This window comes from Melospiza georgiana, chromosome 24 (genome assembly GCF_028018845.1).
Source record: "Melospiza georgiana isolate bMelGeo1 chromosome 24, bMelGeo1.pri, whole genome shotgun sequence".
NCBI lineage: Eukaryota > Metazoa > Chordata > Aves > Passeriformes > Passerellidae > Melospiza > Melospiza georgiana.
The window spans coordinates 7,541,740-7,561,992 of record NC_080453.1 but is presented as its reverse complement, the minus strand read 5'-3'; the positions used below and the strand labels follow the sequence as shown (position 1 = coordinate 7,561,992).

General features: G+C 61.5%; 3 protein-coding genes across 3 annotated transcripts in view; 2 read left to right on the top strand and 1 right to left on the bottom strand.

Annotated features, from left to right (window-relative positions):
* The window catches only part of COL16A1 (collagen type XVI alpha 1 chain), a 34,817-nt gene extending 32,301 nt beyond the window's left edge, over positions 1 to 2,516 (top strand). Inside the window, exons 68-71 of the mRNA XM_058040250.1 lie at positions 373 to 439; positions 550 to 726; positions 2,139 to 2,216; positions 2,301 to 2,516. Of these exons, the coding sequence (XP_057896233.1) occupies positions 373 to 439; positions 550 to 726; positions 2,139 to 2,216; positions 2,301 to 2,503 (525 nt within the window). The 3' untranslated portion in view covers positions 2,504 to 2,516. The remainder of the gene's footprint in view (positions 1 to 372; positions 440 to 549; positions 727 to 2,138; positions 2,217 to 2,300) is intronic.
* An 889-nt stretch (positions 2,517 to 3,405) lies between these two features.
* PEF1 (penta-EF-hand domain containing 1) lies at positions 3,406 to 6,824 on the top strand. The gene is made up of 5 exons (XM_058040185.1): positions 3,406 to 3,462; positions 4,071 to 4,290; positions 4,808 to 4,963; positions 5,417 to 5,560; positions 6,035 to 6,824. The coding sequence occupies exons 1-5, from the start codon at positions 3,445 to 3,447 to the stop codon at positions 6,262 to 6,264; spliced, it is 768 nt and encodes a 255-aa protein (XP_057896168.1). The 5' UTR covers positions 3,406 to 3,444; the 3' UTR covers positions 6,265 to 6,824.
* Positions 6,825 to 9,545: 2,721 nt separating this feature from the next.
* Positions 9,546 to 17,743, bottom strand: TINAGL1 (tubulointerstitial nephritis antigen like 1). Its single transcript, XM_058040302.1, has 11 exons — positions 17,440 to 17,743; positions 16,833 to 16,896; positions 14,903 to 14,995; positions 14,706 to 14,820; positions 13,369 to 13,492; positions 12,975 to 13,125; positions 12,042 to 12,225; positions 11,749 to 11,794; positions 11,195 to 11,318; positions 10,092 to 10,137; positions 9,546 to 9,969 (listed from the first exon to the last, which is right to left on the bottom strand). Exons 1-11 carry the CDS (start codon positions 17,741 to 17,743, stop codon positions 9,829 to 9,831), a joined length of 1,392 nt encoding a protein of 463 aa, XP_057896285.1. The 3' UTR covers positions 9,546 to 9,828.
* Between the last annotated feature and the right edge of the window lie 2,510 nt (positions 17,744 to 20,253).

Genomic DNA, 20,253 nt, shown 5'->3' with positions numbered 1-20,253 from the left:
CCTCGTGTGTCCCCTCGTGTGTCCTTGTGTCCCCTCATGTCCCCTCATGTCCCCTCATGTGTCTCCTCATGTGTCCCCTCCTGTGTCCCCTCGCGTGTCACCTCGTGTCCCCCTGTGTGTCCCCTCCTGTGTCCCCTCGTGTCCCTTCATGTCCCCTCACGTGTCCCCTTGTATCCCCTCATGTGCCCCCTCCTGTGTCCCCTGGCATGTCCCCGTGTGTCTCCTCACATGTCCCCTCCTGTGTCCCCTGTCCCCTCACGTGTCCCCTTGTGTCCCTTCATGTCCCCTTGCATGTCCCATCGTGTGTCCCCTCACATGTCCCCTCATGTCTCCCCTCCTGTGTCCCCTCCTGTGTCCCCTCTGTCCCCACAGGGAGATGTGGTCAATTACGACGAGGTCAAGCGCTTCATCCGCCAGGAGCTGAACAAGATGTTTGACGGTAACGGGGGGCTGGTGACCCTCCCTGTGTCCCCACCCTGTCCCCACCCTGTCCCCGCTGGCTGAGCTCGGGTTTTGTCCCCGTTTTTGTCGCCGTTTGTGTCCCCGCAGAGCGGATGGCCTATTACACCTCCCGGCTGCACTTCCCGGTGGAGATGGTGGCGTCTCCGGGCAGGCCCGGTCCCCCCGGCAAGGACGGGCTGCCCGGCCGGCCGGGACCCCCCGGCTCCCCGGGCATGCCGGGGCAGATCGGCCGAGAGGGGCGGCAGGGCGTGCCGGGCATGCGGGGTACGTGCTGCTCCCCGGGCCGTCACCGGTGTCACTGCGGTGTTCCCGATGTCCCCACCGTGTTCTCGATGTCCCTGGGGTGTTCCTGGTGTCCCCATCATGTTCTCAATGTCCCTGGGGTGTTCCCGGTGTCCCCAGGATGTTCCTGGTGTCCCTGGGGCATTCCCACTGTCCCTGGAGTGTTCCCAGTGTCCCCATCATGTTCTCAATGTCCCTGGGGTGTTCCTGGTGTCCCCATCATGTTCTCAATGTCCCGGTGCTGTTCCCGGTGTCCCCAGGATGTTCCTGGTGTCCCTGGGGTGTTCCTGGTGTCCCCATCATGTTCTCAATGTCCCTGTGCTGTTCCCGGTGTCCCCAGGATGTTCCTGATGTCCCTGGGGCATTCCCACTGTCCCTGTGGTGTTCCTGGTGTCCTCAGGATGTTCCTGGTGTCCCCATCATGTTCTCAATGTCCCTGGGGTGTTCCTGGTGTCCCCATCATGTTCTCAATGTCCCTGGGGTGTTCCCGGTGTCCCCAGGATGTTCCTGGTGTCCCTGGAGTGTTCCTGGTGTCCCCATCATGTTCTCAATGTCCCTGGGGTGTTCCCGGTGTCCCCAGGATGTTCCTGGTGTCCCTGGAGTGTTCCTGGTGTCCCCATCATGTTCTCAATGTCCCTGGGGTGTTCCCGGTGTCCCCAGGATGTTCCTGGTGTCCCCATCATGTTATCAATGCCCCTGAGGCATTCCCACTGTCCCTGTGGTGTTCCCGGTGTCCCCACCACGTTCTCGATGTCCCTAGGATGTTCCTGGTGTCTCTGTAGTGTTCCCAGTGTCCCTGGGCTGTTCCCAGTGTCCCTTGGATGCTCCTGGTGTCCCTGGGCTGTTCCCAGTGTCCCCAGTTCATTCCCAGTGTCTCTGGGCTGTTCCCAGTATCCCTGGGACATTTGCAGTGTCCCCAGTTCATTCTCAGTGTCCCCAGGACATTACCAGTGTCCCTGGACTGTTCCCAGTGTTCCCAGTTTATTCCCAGTATCCCTGGGCTGTTCCCAATGTCCCCAGTTCATTCCCAGTGTCCCCAGTTCATTCCCAGTGTCCCTGGGCTGTTCCCAGTTCATTCCCAGTGTTCCCAGTTCATTCCCAGTGTCCCTGGGCTGTTCCCAGTGTCCCCAGTTCATTCCCAGTGTCCCTGGGCTGTTCCCAGTTCATTCCCAGTGTCCCTGGGCTGTTCCCAGTGTCCCCAGTTCATTCCCAGTGTTCTCAGTCCATTCCCAGTGTCCCCAGTTCATTCCCAGTGTCCCCAGTTCATTCCCAGTGTCCCTGGGCTGTTCCCAGTTCATTCCCAGTGTCCCCAGCTCATTCCCAGCGTCCCTGGCACTGGGACGCTGTGGCTGTGCCAGCTTCTCACCCCTCCTCTCCCTCCACCTCTCCCGCAGGTGAGCCGGGTGCCAAAGGAGAGAAGGGCGAGAAAGGCGTGGGGCTGATGGGGGACAGCGGCCCCCCGGGACCCCCAGGTGAGCCCCCAACCTCTGCCTGGCCCCCAGCCCCACCCTGGGCTTTGCTGCCACCCCACTTTCCCTTCACTCCTTCTCTTCCAGGTCCCCAGGGGCCACCAGGCTACGGCAAGATGGGTCCCCCGGGCCCCGTGGGGCAGCAGGGCATCCCTGGCATCCCCGGCCCTCCTGGCGCCACGGGGCAGCCGGGCAAAACGGGGCACTGCAACCCTGCCGACTGCCTGGGGGCTCTGCCCGTGGAGCAGCCGCTCTTCCAGCCCAAGAACGTCAAGGGTCCCTTTGGCTGAGCCCCCCGTGCCCCCCGAGCCCCCCCAGATTTGCTGTTAATATTGTTCGTGTTTCACCCCGCTGTGCCGGGGCCGTGCCCGTGCTGGGGGGCTCAGGGGGGCTTGTACAGGCAATGGTGGGGGCAGGTGGATCCTGCCCCAAAAATACACCTGTGAGTGGACGTGGGTGGCTCTGTGCCTCATCCCCAGACTGTCACCACGCTGTCACCAAGGGATGCTGCTCCAGCCATCTGAGCGGCGTGAGCCCGCTCTGGTTGGGGACACGGTGATGCTGAGCTCCCTGGCATGGATAAGGGGAGTGCCAGTCCTGATGCCAGGGGATCCTGGGATGTCTCAAGGCAATCCTAGCCCTGATTTGGGGCTATCCCAGCGCCGTTCCTGCGGAGATCCCGCTCTCATCTCAGCACATCCCAGCCCTGGTTCCAGGAGATCTGGGATGGGGTGGGATCCCAGCTTTGCCTCTGGAGGAGTCCCAAACTAATTCCTGTGGTTTTGTGGGGATTCTAGGCCTACTCTCAGGCTGACACCAGCCCTACTCTTGGATCATGCCTGGAATTCCTGGGAATCCCAGACCGCTATCCCAGCCCTGCTCCTAGAGGGATCTCGGTCCTGCTGCCAGGGGAATCCCAGCCCTCATTTTGTGGGGTCGCCAGCCCCATTCCCGGGCTGATCCCGGTTGATCTCCCGGGGAATTCCAGCTCCATTCCCGGGCTGATCCCGGCCGCACTCCCGGACTGATCCCGGCGCTATCCCCGCTCCTGGTGGGCCCCACCCCGCCCAGGCGCCGTTGCCGCTTTAAGGCCTCCGTCGGGCGCGCGCTTCCCGCGCGTCACCGCCCTGCCCCCGCCCCGCCCAGAGGCGTGGTCACTACCTAGCGTAGCCAATGGGTGCAGGACGTTTCGGTGACGTCATCAGGGCGTGGCCGGGGCGGAAGACCCGCTATGGCGTACCCGGGGCAGGTGCGGGACCGGGACCGGGACCGGGACCGGGATCGGGATCGGGATCGGGACCGGGACCGGGACCGGGACCGGGACCGGGACCGGGACCGGGACCGGGACCGGGACCGGGACCAGGAGCGGCGGCGGGGAACGGGAACTGGGACCGGGACCGGAGGAGTGGGAGGGGCGGCAGGGAGCCCGACCGGGACCGGAGGGCAGGGAATGGGGACCGGGGAGCGGGACCGGAGAGGCAGCGGAGAGTGGGACCAGGGAGCGGGACCGGAACCGAGAGCGGCGCTGGGGACCAGGGACCGGGATCGGGACTGTGACCGGGATCGGGACTGTGACCGGGATCCGGACTGTGACCGGGATCGGGACTATGACCGGGATCGGGACTGTGACTGGGAGCGGGACTGTGACCGGGATCCGGACCGCGATTGGGAACGGGATCCGGACTGTGACCGGGGCGGGGGTCGGACCGGGCGCTGGTCCGGGGGTCGGGGCCATGGGAGGCGCGCAGGGTCTCCAGAGTGAGCGACACCAGCTCCATCCCCGTGCCCATCCCGGTGCCCGGTGCCCGGTGCCCGGTGCCCGGTGCCCGCCTCACACCGGCTCTGTCCCCTCCCCAGGGCTACCCCGGCGCAGGACAGCCCCCCTCGGTCGGGCCGTACCCCGGGGCTCCCTACGGCGGGGGGCCACCCCCGGGACCCTACGGGCACCCCCCACCCGGGGGTCCCTATGGCGGGGGGCCACCCCCGGGACCCTACGGGCACCCCCCACCCGGGGGTCCCTACGGCGGCCCCTACGGCAGCCCCCAGCCCGGGCCCTACGGCGGGCCGGCCCCGGGAGGTGAGTTCGGGGTCTCCCTGCCGCGGTACCCGGGACAAGGTGGGCAGAGATGGGGTGCCCAGCCCGGTGCGGGGTCGGGGGGCTGGGGAGTCCCCACCCCGATGGGGTTTGAGGGGGTCCCCAGCTCAGCAGAAGCCACCAGGAGGATGAAATTGGATGTCCCGGTTTATTATTTTGAAATCCTGGAGGAGGAGGAGGAGAGGGAGGAGAAGGAAGAGGAGGAGGAAAAAGAGAAAAGGGAGGAAGAGGAAGGGCCAGGCAGCCCTAAAACTTTCACCCCACACCAATCTCCCGGTTCTGCCGGATTTGTGGGGCAGCACCGTGGCTCCTCTCCACCCCAGGCTCCGGTTCCCAGCCCATTCCCGGCTCCAGCCGTTCCGTGCCCATCCCAGCCCCGTTCTCCCGGGATTTACCGGGCTGTAATTCCCGTGGGAGGAGAAGCTCCGGGGCCAGCCCAGCCCAGCCCCTGGCCTGTCCGAGGGGAAGGTGACAGCTCCGATGGCCTCTCCCCGAGCAGGGAATGCCCCCCCAGGGGTGGATCCCGAGGCGTTTTCCTGGTTCCAGACGGTGGATACGGATCACAGCGGGTTCATCTCCGTCAAGGAGCTGAAGCAGGCTCTGGTCAACAACAACTGGTCCTCGTTCAACGATGAGACCTGTCAGCTCATGATCAGTGAGTCTGGGGTCTCCTTCCCCTCCTTCTCATCTGGTTTGGTTGGATTTGGGGTGAATTCCCCTTTTCCCTGGGTATCGCTCCCGGCTGGAGCTGGGCAAACCAAGCAGCTCCCAGTGGGGCAGGACACGGGTGCAGGGCCCAAAATCCTGCTTGGGAAAGGAAATCCCAGCTCTGCACAAGCCCCAGATCCCAGAAAGACAGGGAGGAAAGTGAGGGAAGCCCAAAAAATGCAGAGATCCACCCAAAGCTTGCCCCAACCTCAGCTTTTGGTGCCGTTTCTTACCAGCCTTGAGGGTTGAACGGTCCCGGTGGATCGCAGTCCTGGCGAGGGGGATTTTTGGGATCAGAGCAGGACTCCAGGGAGCCACGGCGTGGATCCTGAGCTCCCTGGAAGTTTCTGCAGCTTTTCCACTCCTCCTCCCTGCCCTGTTGCTGCTCCTCCCTGCCCAGACATGTTCGACAAGACGCGGTCGGGGCGCATCGACGTCTACGGCTTCTCCGCCCTGCTGCGCTTCATCCAGCAGTGGAGGAGCCTCTTCCAGCAGTATGACCGGGACCAGTCCGGCTCCATCAGCTTCAGCGAGCTCCAGCAAGGTGGGTGAGGGCCACAGCCACCAGCCTGGCCCCTCCTGATGCCCCCCATAACCATTTCCAGGCTCTGTTCCCAGCTGGAACCTGGAATTCCTGCTGGAGTGGTCTCTGCAGCCGGGCTGGAGGGGTGTGAGCTCCTTGGGAATTATCCATGGGATAAACCAGGAGCTTCTCAGGGGACAGGAGGTGATGAGCTGCAGCAGGGGTGGGGCACAAAGTTCCTTCAGGAAGCCCAGAATTCCCTCTCAACGATGAGTGGCTGGAGCCTGGTTTGTGGGGAGGAGCTCTTGGGTGTGTGTGAAAGGGAAAAATGCCTGGAATTTGTGGTTTGATTCCTCTGGAGAGCCCTGCCCGTGCACACCCTGAGTGGGAAGGGTGGTGCGAGTGGGAGATGGGGTGTGTGGGGCATGGGCGAGCAGGACACAGCCGCTCCCTTTCCATTTGGGAAGGTTCAACCCGAGTTTTTCCTCCCCCCAGCTTTCTCCCAGATGGGTTACAACCTGAGCCCCCAGTTCAGCCAGCTGCTGCTGGCCCGGTACGCCCAGCGTTCCCCCAATCCCAGTATCCAGCTGGACCGGTTCATCCACATCTGCATGCAGCTGCAGAGCCTCACCGACGCCTTCAGGGAGAAGGACACGGCCATGGTGGGGAATGTCCGCCTCAGCTACGAGGATTTCCTCACCATGGTGGTGACACGGATGCTCTGACATCCCCACTCCAAAGGCTGGGAATTCTGGAGCTCTCCAGAACCTTCAGCCATCCTCATCTTCTCTGCTGGATGATGCCGAGCCCATCTGAGAGTTCCCCCCGGGGCCAAATTTCCAGCTTGATCCACCCCAAATCCTGCTGGGGTTTTCCTGGCTTGGATTCCTCGTGTCCGTTTTGTGAAACCCACGCCAAACTGGGACAGCCAAAGCAGCTTAGATCCCGTGCCAGCCCCAAATTCCAGCTTCATCCCGAGGTGCCTGCAGCAGAACATCTTCATTTTAGGGAGGAAAAGCTGCACCTTGGGTTTGGAAGAAGCAGGAAAGGGGAAAAATGAGGATAAAGCTCCTTCCTTCCCTACCTGAGTGCCCTGGGAGCGCATCCCACCCTGGGAATGCTTTCCTGGGGGTCTCATCCCTGTTTTCCACGGGGCTGCTGGAATGGGATGTCCTGCTGCAGCCCCATGGGATTGTCCCCTCGCTGTTGCCAATCCTGAAGCCAAATCCAGACAAAGTTCAGAGCTCAGGTTTTCCAGCTTTGGAATAAAATGTGTTCTGCTCCAGCTGCTCCGTGGTCTCTGTGTCCAGGGGGGGCTCCAGGGGACATCAGGTGCCTCCTGTCCCCTGTGGTGGCACCAGGGGACACGTCCCAGGGCTGGACACTGTTCCCTAAGATCAATTCTGAGGAATTTCATGTCCAAATATGGAAAATAAAGGATATGGGGGGACTCCTGAGGCGCAGAAAAATCCCGTCAGTGCAGGAGTTTTCTTCCTGAGTGATGAGCCTGGAATTCACCCTGAGGAATCTCCGAGAGATTTGGAGGAATTCTTAAGGAATAAAAGGTTCAAAGGTCTGAGATGAGCAGGAGGAGCCAGGCTCGGTGTTTTCTGTGTGACCTCGGTGTTTTCCAGCCCCGGGCAGGACTGGCTGTTCCCAACCATCCCCGAGCATTCCAAGGATGTTTTCCCCTGAGCATATCCAATATTTCTGTTGAGTCAGAGCTCAGCCCTGCTTGGGCTTGAGGCAGAGGGGTTGTAAATACATATAAATATATTTATATGTATATAAAAAATAGAAATATATATTTTATAGATTTTAAATACATTTTATATGTGCATATATGTATTTCTAATATATTTTATATGCTATATATAATATAGATATATGTAAAATATATATAAAATACATATAAATATATTTAAAATACATACCTGCATGATATATATTTTTTTTTATATATACATACATACACACATACAGGTGTATAGGTAGATATGTATATATACACTGGTGTATATATATACATATATAGAGGTGTGTGTACAGGCATATTTTCACATATAAATATATATACAGACATTTTTAATATATATATACATACATGTACATATATATAGATACACATAAACATATTAAAAACTGTTTATATGTATATATACATATGTAAATATATAGAAATGCATGTGTTTGTATACATGCAAGTATATATGTAAATACATAGACACACGCGTAATATATAATATATAATATATAATATATAATGTATAATGTATAATGTATAATATAAATATATAATATAAATATATATTATATAATATATAATAAATAATAGATAATATAATATATAATATATATAATATATATAATATATTATATAATATATATAATATATTATATAATGTATATAATATTATATATATAATATTATATATACATTATGTTTTATGTCTTATACATATTTTATATGTTATATTTTTCTATTACATTATTTATATTATATATATTAAATGGGTGTGGTTACATGCACATATATACACATATAGAAACATATACAGGATATTTTTATATATATGTGTGCAAAAAAATATATATAAAAATATATATATTTTTGCACATATATATATAAATATACAGGTATATACACACACACACATATATATATATATATATACATTGAGAGATTTATATTGAGATATATATGGGGAGGTGAACACAAACAGACACCTGTATATGTATAGATGTACAGACATATCTATACACATCTATATCTCTATCTGTACACAATAGAGATATTTTTACATTTTTTAAAATCATATAAACATATTCCCACCCATCCTGCAGTTACAGGAAGCCACCACGAGGTGGCACCGCCCTCCACCCCGTGAATGTCCCCTGCGTGGGGAGCCGGGGGTGACAGAGGGAGGGGACACGGACAGGGACCGCCACCAACGCAGGCCTTTGGGAAAGGCGACAACAGCCCCAGCGCCACCCCAGGGAGGGCACGGGGGCTGTGGGGACACCGTGGATGTGGTGGCACGTCTCATTTTTGTGGCACTTGGGGTGGCACGTGTCACCGTGGTGGCACTTGCAGCTGGCATTTGGCCGCCCAGCTGCACGGTGGCTGTGGTGGCAATACCTGGCCGTGGTGGCACAGCCGGCCGTGGTGACCCCCTGGCCGTGGTGACATGGGTGGCCGCGGTGGCCCGAGTGGCTGCGCGTGCCCGCGGCGTGGCCAGCGCTGGCCGCGGTGACCGGAGCGGCGGGGCCGGAAGGTGGACAATGAGCGGGGCCTTATCTCTTATCTCACCCCCCCAGCCCTTCCCGAGGCCGCGCTGGGCCCCCCAGACAGGGGGTGACAGGGGCCACGCGTCCCCCTCGGAGCACTGAGCGCACCCTCCAGGCTCTGAGGCTTCCATAACTTTATTTACAAACAATAAAAAGCAAAATAAATACAAAAAAATGTCTTAAAAGTACAGCCCTTGGGTTGAGGGGGAAGAGGGGCTGTGCTGGCTGCGTGGACCCCACTTGTGGCCCCCCCCAGGACATGGGGACACCACGGGGCTGAGCCCTCCCTTGTCCCTGCTGTCCCCCAGGGGGGTGGCAGGGCCATAGCACCATAGGGACGGGCTGGGGGGGACGGTGGGGACCCCATCCTGGCACCACCCAGCCCTGGGGGCTCAGGGGACCCCCTTGTTGGGTTATTTCACCCCCAAACTCCAGCGCTGCCCTGCTGGGAGGAGCTGCTGGAGCCAGGACGGGAGGGACAGGAATTTCCATTGGGAAAAGGAGGAGAAATCCCACAGCCGGGATTTTGGGGGGGGGGGCGTGCAGCTGCCTTTGAAGAGCCCCCAGCCGCCACCGCAGCCCAGCCGAGCCCCGGGGCAGGGGGGATTAGCGGGTAAATCCCATGGGAGACGGGAGCAGCCCCCGGAGCATCCCCCTGGCACGCCCCACTGCCCCCAGCCGCTGTGTCAGCACGGCGGGGACACGCAGCCCCCTCCAGGGGACACAGGGACAGCGCCAGCCCCCTCCAGGGGACACAGGGACAGCGCCAGCCCCTGCCCAGTGTGCTGTGGGCTGGGTGGGACCGCGCTGGGGACACTGGGGGACATCATGGGGCTCACTTGTGGGGCATGTCCTCCATGCTGTCCTCCAGGGGACACAGGGAACAGCGCCAGCCCCCTGCCACTGGACGCAGGGGACAGTGCCTTGCCCACCGTGCTGTGAGCTGGGCAGGGCCGCGCTGGGGACAGGGACATTGGGGACACTGGGGACATCGGCGGGGCTCACTTGTGGGGCATGTCCTCCATGCTGACGCGGCCCCAAACCCCCACCACGAAGGTCTCCACCTCGCACTCGTTGACGCCGCGGGCGATGCGAAAGTGGCCGCCCTCGCCCCACGCCGTGCCCCACGAGTTGGCCGCCGTCTGCAGAGGGGACAGGGGACACGCTCAGGGCGGTGACACCCCCAAAAAAAGCCAAGCCGGACCCCAAATGGGTGCGGGGAATGGCAGCACCCCACGGCTGAGCTCTTCACCCCAAAACTTACCCAGTATTTTTGGGTCTGGCCATCAGGCAGCTGCTCCTCTCCCCACCTGCAGAGAGACAGGACAGTGAGAGGGGATCCACAAGCACCCTCAGAATGTGGGGAAGATCCCCAAACTCCCCCAAACCATGGTGTCCCCAAGCACCTCCAGACTTTGGGGTCCCCAAGCACCCCCAGACTTTGATGTCCCCAAGCTCTCCCAGACTGTGGTGTCCCCAAGCACCTCCAGAATGTGGGGAAGATCCCCAAGCTCCCCCAAACCGTGGTGTCCCCAAGCTCTCCCAGACTGTGGGGTCTCCCCAAGCATCCCCAGACTGTGGGGTCTCCCCAAGCACCCCCAAACCATGGTGTCCCCAAGCACTCCCAGACTTTGATGTCCCCAAGCTCTCCCAGACTTTGGTGTCTCCAAGCACCTCCAGAATGTGGGGTCCCCTCAAGCTCCTCCAGAATGTGGGGTCCTCTCAAGCTCCCCCAGACTTTGGGGTCCCCCCACCCAGCCCCGTGGTGGGATTGGGGCACGGGGGGGCTGACCCTGCTCATTTCCTGCCCCGGGCACCTCCCCAGGGCCATCCGAGGTTGGGACATCCGCTCCAGGAATAGGGGCAGGAATATTTAGCCACGGCAGGAGGAAGGAAACACAGACACAGGGCAGATCCAACCCCATCCTGGGGGTCTGCACCTCCAAACCCCCCGTCCTCCAGGGTGCTGAGCGCCACACTGTGTCCCTTGTGCCACCAATCCCCTCCTTGTCACCTTTCCCAGCTCGGGGACACCCAAAGGGAACATTTTTGCCACCCTGAATGGGATAGGATGGGATAGAATGGGATAGGAGAGTTGTGGGATGGGACAGGACAGGATGGAACGGGGCAGGATGACATGGGACAAGATGAAATGGGAATGGGGCAGAATCAGATGGGAATGGGATGGGATAGGGACAGGATGGGATGGGATGGGATGGGATGGGATGGGATGGGATGGGATGGGATGGGATGGGATGGGATGGGATGGGATGGGATGGGTGGGATGGGATGGGATGGGATGGGATGGGATGGGATGGGATGGGATGGGATGGCTCTGTGGGCCCCCCAGGCCACCCCCAGACCTACCCCGTGATTTTCACCGAGTGGGTCCCGTGCCTCTGGTGCTTGGGCCCCTTCCCCTCGGCCACGGGCGTGTGCCGATAGATCCCGCTCTTGTACATGAAGAAATCCTCGTGCACCTCCAGGATGGCTGTGGGGACAGCCAGAGGGTTTGGGGACACTGCCACTGTCCCGAGGGAAGGGGATCTGTGTCCCCATGGGTGGGGGATGTGGGCACAGAGGGGCACGGGGGTATCAAATTCCAAACAGCAGCTGGAGCCTCCCTGGGGCCATGCAACAACACTCCCCGGAGGTTTCAAAAAGCGCAAATAAAGTTAAACAAACGCAGCTGCCAAGGCGGTGATTAAATCTCAGGAGTTAATGAGCAACCCGGTGCCCGCTGGGGTGGGCAGCGTGACGGGCACTGGGGCAGCGCTGCCTGGGCACGCAGGGGGAGCGGCCCAGGGGGGTTCTGGCTGCCACCACAGCTCCCCCAGCATGGGCAGAGAGGTTTCCTCGCCTATTTTATTCCCCCAACCTTTTGGGGTGCGCACCAAGGGGTGCCCCTGCCTCTCCCATACCTTGCACGGGGCCGTTCTCCATCAGCTCCTTCATGATCTCCTTCTCCTGCAAGCACAGAACAGAGCGGCCAAGGCTGACACCGAGTGGCACCGGGAGCCCTGGCAGCGCCCTCCCACCCACAGGGATGCAGCAGAGCAGCTCCAGCACCCACGGGCGGCCGCTGCGGAGGAGCCGCTCCCCCGGTGGGGTTTTCCCAGCCGCATTCCCAAGCTCGGTTTTCCCAGGTGAAGCAGCCCCAGCCAAGCCAAGCCCCGTCCCCGCTCCCCGCTCCGCCCGCGGGCCCGGCGCTCACGCTGGAGGAGAGGCGGTAGGCGGGCGTGGACTGGTAGATGTCGTTGGCGTGGCTCCGGGGGTTGGGGCAGCGCGCTGTGGCCTGTCGCTTGCCCCGGCCCGTGGAGCGGCTGTGCATCATGCAGGGCGGCGCCGCGGGCTGGCTCTGCTGGCTCGTGAACGGGTAGCACTCGTCCGTCACCACGCTGGGGCGCGGGAGGGGAAGGAACGGCTCCATCCTCATGGCAAACCCCACTGCCATCCCCATCCCAAATGGAACTTCCTGCTCCGTCTCCATCCCATCCCCGTGCCGAATTTACTCTCCATCCTCACACCAAATCCCTCTTCCATTCCCGTACCAAAACTCATTCTCATCCCCATTCCAATCCCCACTTCCATCTTCACCCCAAACCCCACTCCCATCTCCACTCTGATCCCCACTCCCATCCCGATCCCAAACCCCACTGTCCATCCTGCCCTCATTCCCCAGCTGTCCAAGCAAGGTTAAGGACAGGGATCTCCTGGACTTTCTCCAGGTGACCAAAGCCCCAAAGCCCCTTTATCCCAGAGCAGGCCCTGTCCCCCATCCCATCCCATCCCATCCCATCCCATCCCATCCCATCCCATCCCATCCCATCCCATCCCGTTCCATTCCCATTTCATCTTGTCCCACATTGTCCTGTCCCATCCTACTCCCTTCCCATCTCATCCCACAACTTTTTCATCCCATCCTATCCCATTCCATCCTGTTTGATGCCATCCCCTCCTGTCCCATCCCATCCTGTACCATCCCCTCTTATTGTCTCCTATTCCCATCTTATCCCATCCTATCCCATTCCATTGTGTTGCACCCCATCCAATTCTCTTCCATTCCCGTTTCACCTTGTCCCACGTCGTCCTGTCCCATCCCACCTGTCCCCATCCCATTATCCCATCACCCCAGTGTCCCACTCACCCTCTCCTGCGCAGGTACCACCAGGCTCCGTCCAGGCGCCCCCCGCTGCAGCCGCGCTGGTTTCGGGTGTCACAGGACAGGAGGTTTTGGGGGGACAGCGCGGGGGTCATGTGGCCCATGGAGTGGATGGAGATGCGGTCCGAGGCCACGGCTGGGGAGGAGCCACGGGTCAGGGGGAGGACGTCCCATCCCTGTCCCCAGTGTCCCCGCAGCTCAGGGGGAGGTGGTTCTGTCCCTGTCCCCTCTGTACCCGCTGTCCCCCCATCTCATCATGGGGAGGTGGCTTTGCCCCTGTCCCCGCAGCTCAGAGGGACTTGGCTCCGTCCCTGTCCCCGCAGGTCAAGGGGAGGTGGCTCCGTCCCCGTTGTCCCCCCTGTCCCAGTTGTCTCCTCACCGGCCGTGGAGAAGGCCCAGGAGCCGGCGCAGTTCCCCTGGTCCAGGGGCTCGTGGATCATCCCGGGCCACTTCTCGGCGGCATTGAAGCGACGCGGCAGCACCTCGTTGGAGTCCATGTTCATCTGCGGGGCAGAGATGGGGGGGCTCAGCCCACGGGACCCCCCAGCTCCTCCTGCAACCCCAACCATCCTTCGAGATGGTCCCCAGTGAGCTCCAGTGTCCCCAGCCCCACTATGGGACCCCAGCTCCTCCTGCCACCCCAGCCATCCTCTGAGCAGTGTCCCCACTTTTGTGTCCCCCCAGCCTCATTGTGACACCCCTCAGGACAGGGACATCACCCTGAGACACAAAGATTTGGGTTCCCATTTATCCCAGAAATGCCAAACCCCTCAGTTTCCCCTAAATTTGGGCTCCACAGCCCCAGCACCTCCTTAGAGCACACCAGCACTGAGTGTCCCATCACAGAGCCCAGCAGGGCCCTTGGTGGCCGCCCCGAGGGGACAGCCCAGGGTGACACAGCCCCTCAGGGTGGCCTCTGGCCCTGCCTTTCCTCCCTGGATCAGGACAGTGTCCCCGCCCTGGCCTTCCTGGGGAGGACACGGCCACAATCGCCCGCAGGAAACGCCTCTAAAATTAAACCTGGGGCTGGGGGTGCACCGAGCGCTGCTGTTGCAGACATCTTTTCATGAAAATCCTTTCCTTGGGATTTTTTTCCTCCTGAGAAGCTGAGAGGCCTCAGGGACAAAATGCAAATAATTATTATCTGCTGCTGTAGAATGCAACAGGTGCATCTGTGATTGGGCCCATGTGGTTGTTTCTAATTAATGGCCAATCACAGCACAAACTGTCTGAGCAGGAAACCTTTGTTATTAATTCTTTTCTATTCTATTCTTAGCCAGCCTTCTGAGATGAAACCTTTTCTTCTATTCTTTTTAGTATAGATTTAATGTAATATATATCATGAAATAACAAATCAGCCTTCTGAAACACGGGGTCAAATCCTCACCTCTTCCCTCATCCAAAGACCCCTGTGAGCACCGTCACACCCTGCCAGCCCCCCAGGGACCCCCGGGGGGTGCCCAAGCCCGGGTTTGGGTGCGGGGAGAAGCAAAGAGAGGCAGCTCTGCTGAGTCAGCAGCGTCGGGCTCGGCGTTCCGATGGGAAACCAGCGCCGAGGAGAGGGGGGAAAAGACAACACTGGCAGCGTGGGGATTGTCCGGGGGAATTTGCTGAGCCGCTGTCTCCAAACACGAGGGCTGCCCTGCCTGCCCCCTGCTCCGGGAGCCCCTTCCCAGCCATGGCCGTGCCTCAGTTTCCCTCCCCGCGGGCACTCACGTGCATCTCGTTCATGTTCATGACGGTGGCGGAGGGACGGAAGGTGCCCAGGCGGTGCCGGATCCCGTCCTCCAGGGTCATCCCCCAGAACTGGCTGTAGTTGGCGGCTCTCCAGCTGCGTGGCGAGAGGGGGGCACGGCTCAGGGCCCACCCCGAAAAGCAGCGAGGGGTGCAGCACCCCTGTGCCCGGTGCTTACCCGTAATTGCCCCTGTTGATGGCGTCGATGAGCTCCCCATCCATCAGGCAGGCGTGGTCCTCGCACTGCCACTGCCCGCCGGGCCCGCAGGTGCTGCAGGGGGAACAACAGGTGAGAAACGATGTCCCCAGGGTGACCAGGGGGGCGCTGAGTGGGCGCTGCCCCTCCCAAACTGGCGGCTTTTGTCGGGGGTCACCAGAGCTTGGCACCTTGCAGTGGGGTGAATCCGTGGGCAGCCCTCTGGGTGACCCCGAGTGGCATCTGGGTGACCCCGAGTGGCCTCTGGGTGACCCTGGGAGTTGTCCCCCCCCCTGCCCCAGCCCCCACAAGAGCCCCGAGGGCAGCCAGGCCATGGGACAGAAAATCATCTGAAAAGCTGCCAGGGCTGCAGACATCAGAGAGGGGCTTGGACAGCAGCCCGGGGCTGGGGGTCAGGGCTGGGTGCCCCCACGGGTGACCCACAGTGACCAGGGCACTCCATGGGGACAGCCGGGCCAAGGGGGGGGTTCTGGGGGTGTGGTGGGTCCCCTGGGGAGCCCCGGGCTGTGCTCCCCCCGTGCAGTGAGCAATGCTTGGCATGCTCAGATCCCGGCACATTTCCCTTTTATGGAGCTGAGCGAGGCCGTGGCCGTGTCCTGCCAGACACCCCCACCCCAGTCCTGGCCGGCAGCACCTGGATTCCAGCCTTGCCCCATCCATCCCCGAGCGATCCCGGAGCTCTGTGTGACACCTGGGGGCTTGGGAGCACCTCAGGGTGCCACACACACCTCGTGTCACCCCGCCATGGGTTCTGTCCCTTGTACCCCCCCCCCCCCAGCAGGACCCTGGGGTGACGCTGCAGAAATTTCTCTTCTCCAGGCACCAAATGTGAGGGAGGAGGTTTGGAAGAGATTTTCTCCCTCCCCAGTGCTGGGGGGTCAGAGATGCTCCCCCAGCAGCCGAGAGGTGACATCCACCTGCGCGGCTTGGGGACACTGACGTTCCCAGGGGAACGGGGACACCCTCCATCTCTAAGTGCTCCATGCCACAATCCCAGAGAAACTCCCCAGAGCTGTGGGGAGGCTCGGGTTGGCTTTTCATCTGCAGCCCCAGCCTTCTGTGTGACACCTGGGGACTTGGGAGCACCTCCGGGTGCCACCAGATGGGTGCCCCATACACCGTGTGTCACCCTGCCATGGGTTTTGTCCCCTGGTACCCCACAAAAGGACCACACCAGGGGCAGGGGTGGAAGTGACACTGCAGAAATTTCTGTTCTCTAGGGACCAAGTGTGGGGGAGAGGGTTTGGAAGGGAAGAGATGGGTCAGAGATGCTTGCCCACAGTAGAGAGGTGACATCCACCTGCGTGGCTTGGGGACATTGGCATTGAACAGGAACACCCTCCATCCCTGAGTGCCCCGTGCCACCAGCCTGGATAAACTCCCCAGAGCTGCAGGGAGGCTCAGGGTGGCCTTTCACCCGCAGCCCCAGCACACACACATGTTCCCACACGTGCCCTTGCCCTGCACACGCCCCAGACGCTGCCTTTGATTTCCCCTTATCTGCAGCATCGCCCCTCGGGCTGCAATCCTCGTCTCCAATCCCCCACCTCCGCATGCCAGCAATACCAGTACAGAACACCGGTATTCCCAGTGAACCCCGAGCTCTGGGAGTGCCCAGCAGCACAGAACCCCCGTCAGGTCAGGCTTGGGCAAGCTGGGCTGGGACCAGCGTGGCCAAAACGCCCCTGGGCAGCGCCGGCTCCCACGCAGGCATGAGCTGAAACTTGGGAGAGGCTCAAGGCCCTTTCTGGCTCGGGGTTTTTGTTGGAGCAAAGGCATTTTGGCAGCAGCTCCCGCCACCCAGCTCGGGCCTCGCTCTCTGAGGTTTACAGGAGCGTGACACCTTCCTCTGGTGACGTGCTGGTGACATGCCACAGGTGCCCACACTCACCACAGGTTGCAGTTCTCCCGGTACGTGGCTCCTGTGGGGTAATTGTGTCCAGCACGGGCACAGCCTGTGTGGGAACAGGAGAGCTCCTGGTGAGTGTTTGGGGTCCCACCAGCCCCCCCAAATTCCCGGGGGTGCAAACCAAAGGGAAAATCAACGTGGTTCTTAAATCCAGGCTGCACGTGGGGGTCAGTGGGTGCAGGGTGGGAGCCTGGCTCGGCGCCGGGAGGGTTAAATGTGCTCAGCCTGGCGGGACAGGGATAAAGGGGCCGGTTGTGCCCGGGAGCTGGCTCTGCTCCGCGCCTGGGACTTGTGAGAGAGCCTTGTGCTGGGAGCTGGGGGTTAAACCAGGGCCAGCATCTGCCTGCCCCAGACGTGACCGGGCAAGCTGGGATGGCGTCCCCTCATGTCCCCTCGTGTCCCTGCAGGCACTGATGGGAACGGGCTCTGGGGTCACGGGCTGCTCCCACACCTCTTTTTGAGGGAGTCCATCCCCATCCCGGACATTCCGTAGCAATTCCTAAAATTTCGAGGACTCTGAGCACCTCTGCAGTGAGGGCAGCACCACATCCACCACCCCAGGGCTGAACCCCATCACCTGCAGCCTCACCTGGGGCTTTGGGGAAGGGCGCCGGGATTCCCAGGCAGTATTCCCAGAAGTCGGGGCAGCAGTCGGACACGGTGCGGTTGCAGAAGAGGTCGCAGTAGCACAGCGTGTCGTGGTAGGGCACGGTGCAGCCGTCGTCGCGGCCGTGGCAGCACACGTCGCCCCGCTGGCAGTAGGAGCCGCCCGCGTCGTAGACGCCGTGCTGGTACAGCCCGGGGCCCAGCTCCCGGCGGGTGCGGACCCGCGAGGACACGGCCACCCGCGCCACCGGGGCCACCAGCAGCCAGAGGCACAGCACGGCCCGCATGTCCCCGGCCATGTCCCCGCACCTGCGGAGGGACGGCGGTGAGGGCACGGCGGGGTGGGCGCTGCTGCCACTGAGGGCACGGCGGGGTGGGCGCTGCTGCCACCCTGCCCTCCCCAAGCTCTGCTGCCACCCTGCCCTCCCTGGGCTCTGCTCCCACCCTGCCCTCTCCAGGTTCTGCTGCCACCCTGCCCTCCCTGGGCTCTGCTCCCACCCTGCCCTCCCTGGGCTCTGCTCCCACCCTGCCCTCCCCAAGCTCTGCTCCCACCCTGCCCTCTGAGGGTTCTGCTCCCACCCTGCCCTCTCCGGGTTCTGCTCTCACCCTGCCCTCCCCGGGCTCCTCAGAGCATTCCGGTTTTGTAACTCCCCTTGTGACCGCGCAGCTCAAGCTCCAAAACACCGTTTCCCCCCCGGCTCCGCGCATCCCGGGCTCACCCACCCCTTCACCCCTTCACCACCGGCTCCAAAACCGAACCCTCAGGGGAAAGGGCTCCCCGGCACACTCGGGGGCTGCCCGGAGTCCATTCCCAACGCCGCCCGCAGTCCCCACCGTGGGCAGTGCCATGAGCTGCCAGGCTCAGCCCGCAGAGTTTGGGAGGTGATGGGGACCCCAAAAGGGGCGCTGGGGACAATCCGGGGGCACACGGGGAAGGACTCCCTCCTGCCGCCTCCCTCCCGCTGCCGTGCAGCGTGGGGGGCGCCGGGACCCCCATAAAGCGGGCAGGGTGACCCGGTAACCCACGGGGACCCCAAGGGTGGGACCCCCGCCCATTCCCGGCCGTACCTGCCGCTCCCTTGGCGCAGAAACGCCGGGAGAGGGGCGGAGGGTCCGGTGCTGGGATCCCTCACGGAACTCACGGGGCGGGACCCCCGTTTCTCCCCATGCCTGGCACCCCACCCGCTCCCCCCGGAGCCCGTTCCGTACCTGCCGCTCCCGCCGCTCCGCCGGCCCGCGCCCGCCGCCGGCCCCGCCGCTCCCTTATAGCCGCGCCCCGGCCGGGGGGGCGCGGGGAGGCGCCGACACAGCAGCGAACGGCCCGGGGCGGAGCGCGGCGGGGCGGGGGTCGGGCCTGGGGCTGCGGAGAGGAGCCCCCAGCTTGTGGCCCGCTCTGTCCCCTCGGTGTCCCCGGCTCCTGATCCCTTCCTGGGGTCCCTCTGCGCTGCCCTCTCTAAATGGGGGGGTCCCGGCTATGGGGGCGGCACCCTCTGCCTGCCCCATGTACATCCTGGGGGGCTTCCCCATTGCCCAGGTGTGCGCGGAGGAGGGGAGGGGGCTGCGTTCCTGCCCATTCCAGGGGTCCAGATGAGACAGGGACACCCCAAGGCATTGAGTTGGTGTCGCTTGGAACCTGCCCGGCTGTCAGCGCCCAGCCTCGGCCTCGGGGACCACAACAGGGGGGTCTTGGCCGCTCCCCAGGCTCCAGCACCTGCTGCGGGAGCTCGGCCGCCCACGCGGGGCTCCCGCTGTCCCCGCCCGGCCGGGAGCATCTCCAAAGGATTCCTCGAGGGCGGCTCACGGCAGCCAGCACGGGAGCACGGCGGGGTTCCCTGGGCGGCCACGGGATCCTGGCTGAGCCCACGGGGGAAATACCGCGGCCAGGGTGGGATTCATGCCGGGGAAACGGGGAGCACCAAACCCCGCCGGGCACGGGGGCTGCCGGCACCCAAGGGTGCTCTGGGCGCCTGAAGCAGGGTCCTGTGCAGCCCCCTGGGCAGGGAGCCCCTGCTCCAAGCGCTCTTGGAAGGGCCTTTGCTGTGAGCGCGTCCTTGGGCAGCCGGAGCGGCGCAGGAAGGAACTGAGTCCAGCCCAGTCCGTCTCCAGCATGACTGGACTCGCAGGAATCCGCAGTGAGTCACGAATTCCCCCAAGACCCCCGGAGAACAAAGCAAAGCCACTGGCACAAAGGACATCCCCGGCCGCTGCTCCGTGTCCTTGTGCCCCCGCCAGCTCCCTGACAGCTCAGAGACGCCGCGGGAGCAGCTGAGCGTTCCCGTAAACAGCGCTGTCCCCCCGCCAGCTGATAAGAAAGCGGCGCAGCGCGGAGGCGGCAGCGGCCGCAGGCCAAGTGTTGGAGCATCCCCTCACCCCGTTCCTGCGGCTCCGGCGGGGCTCGCCCTGCCAGCTCACAGCTCCGGGCTCTGTGTCACTCTGTGTGCGTGTGTCCCCTCTGCGGGGAGTGGCAGCCTGGGCACACGTGGGGTAGCCAAGGTGGAGGGGGACAAAGTCCTGCCAGGGCACTTTGTGTGCCCGTGTGAGGGCGGGAGGCAGAGCCCGGGGCTGGCACACGCCTCCTGCCCTGCCTGTGCCACCGGGGGAGGGACAAGTGCCAGCACCCTGTTCCCACTGCTCAGAGGCACGGGAAGACCCCAACCCACGGCTGGGTTGGCCCTGGATGCCCCACGAACAGAGCCGGGTTCTGTCGAGCTGAGTGCGGGGTGAAGATCCCGCACTGCAGGGATGAATCCCTCCAAACCCACCCAGGAAAGCCGCCCGCCCCTCTGGTGCGTGGTCC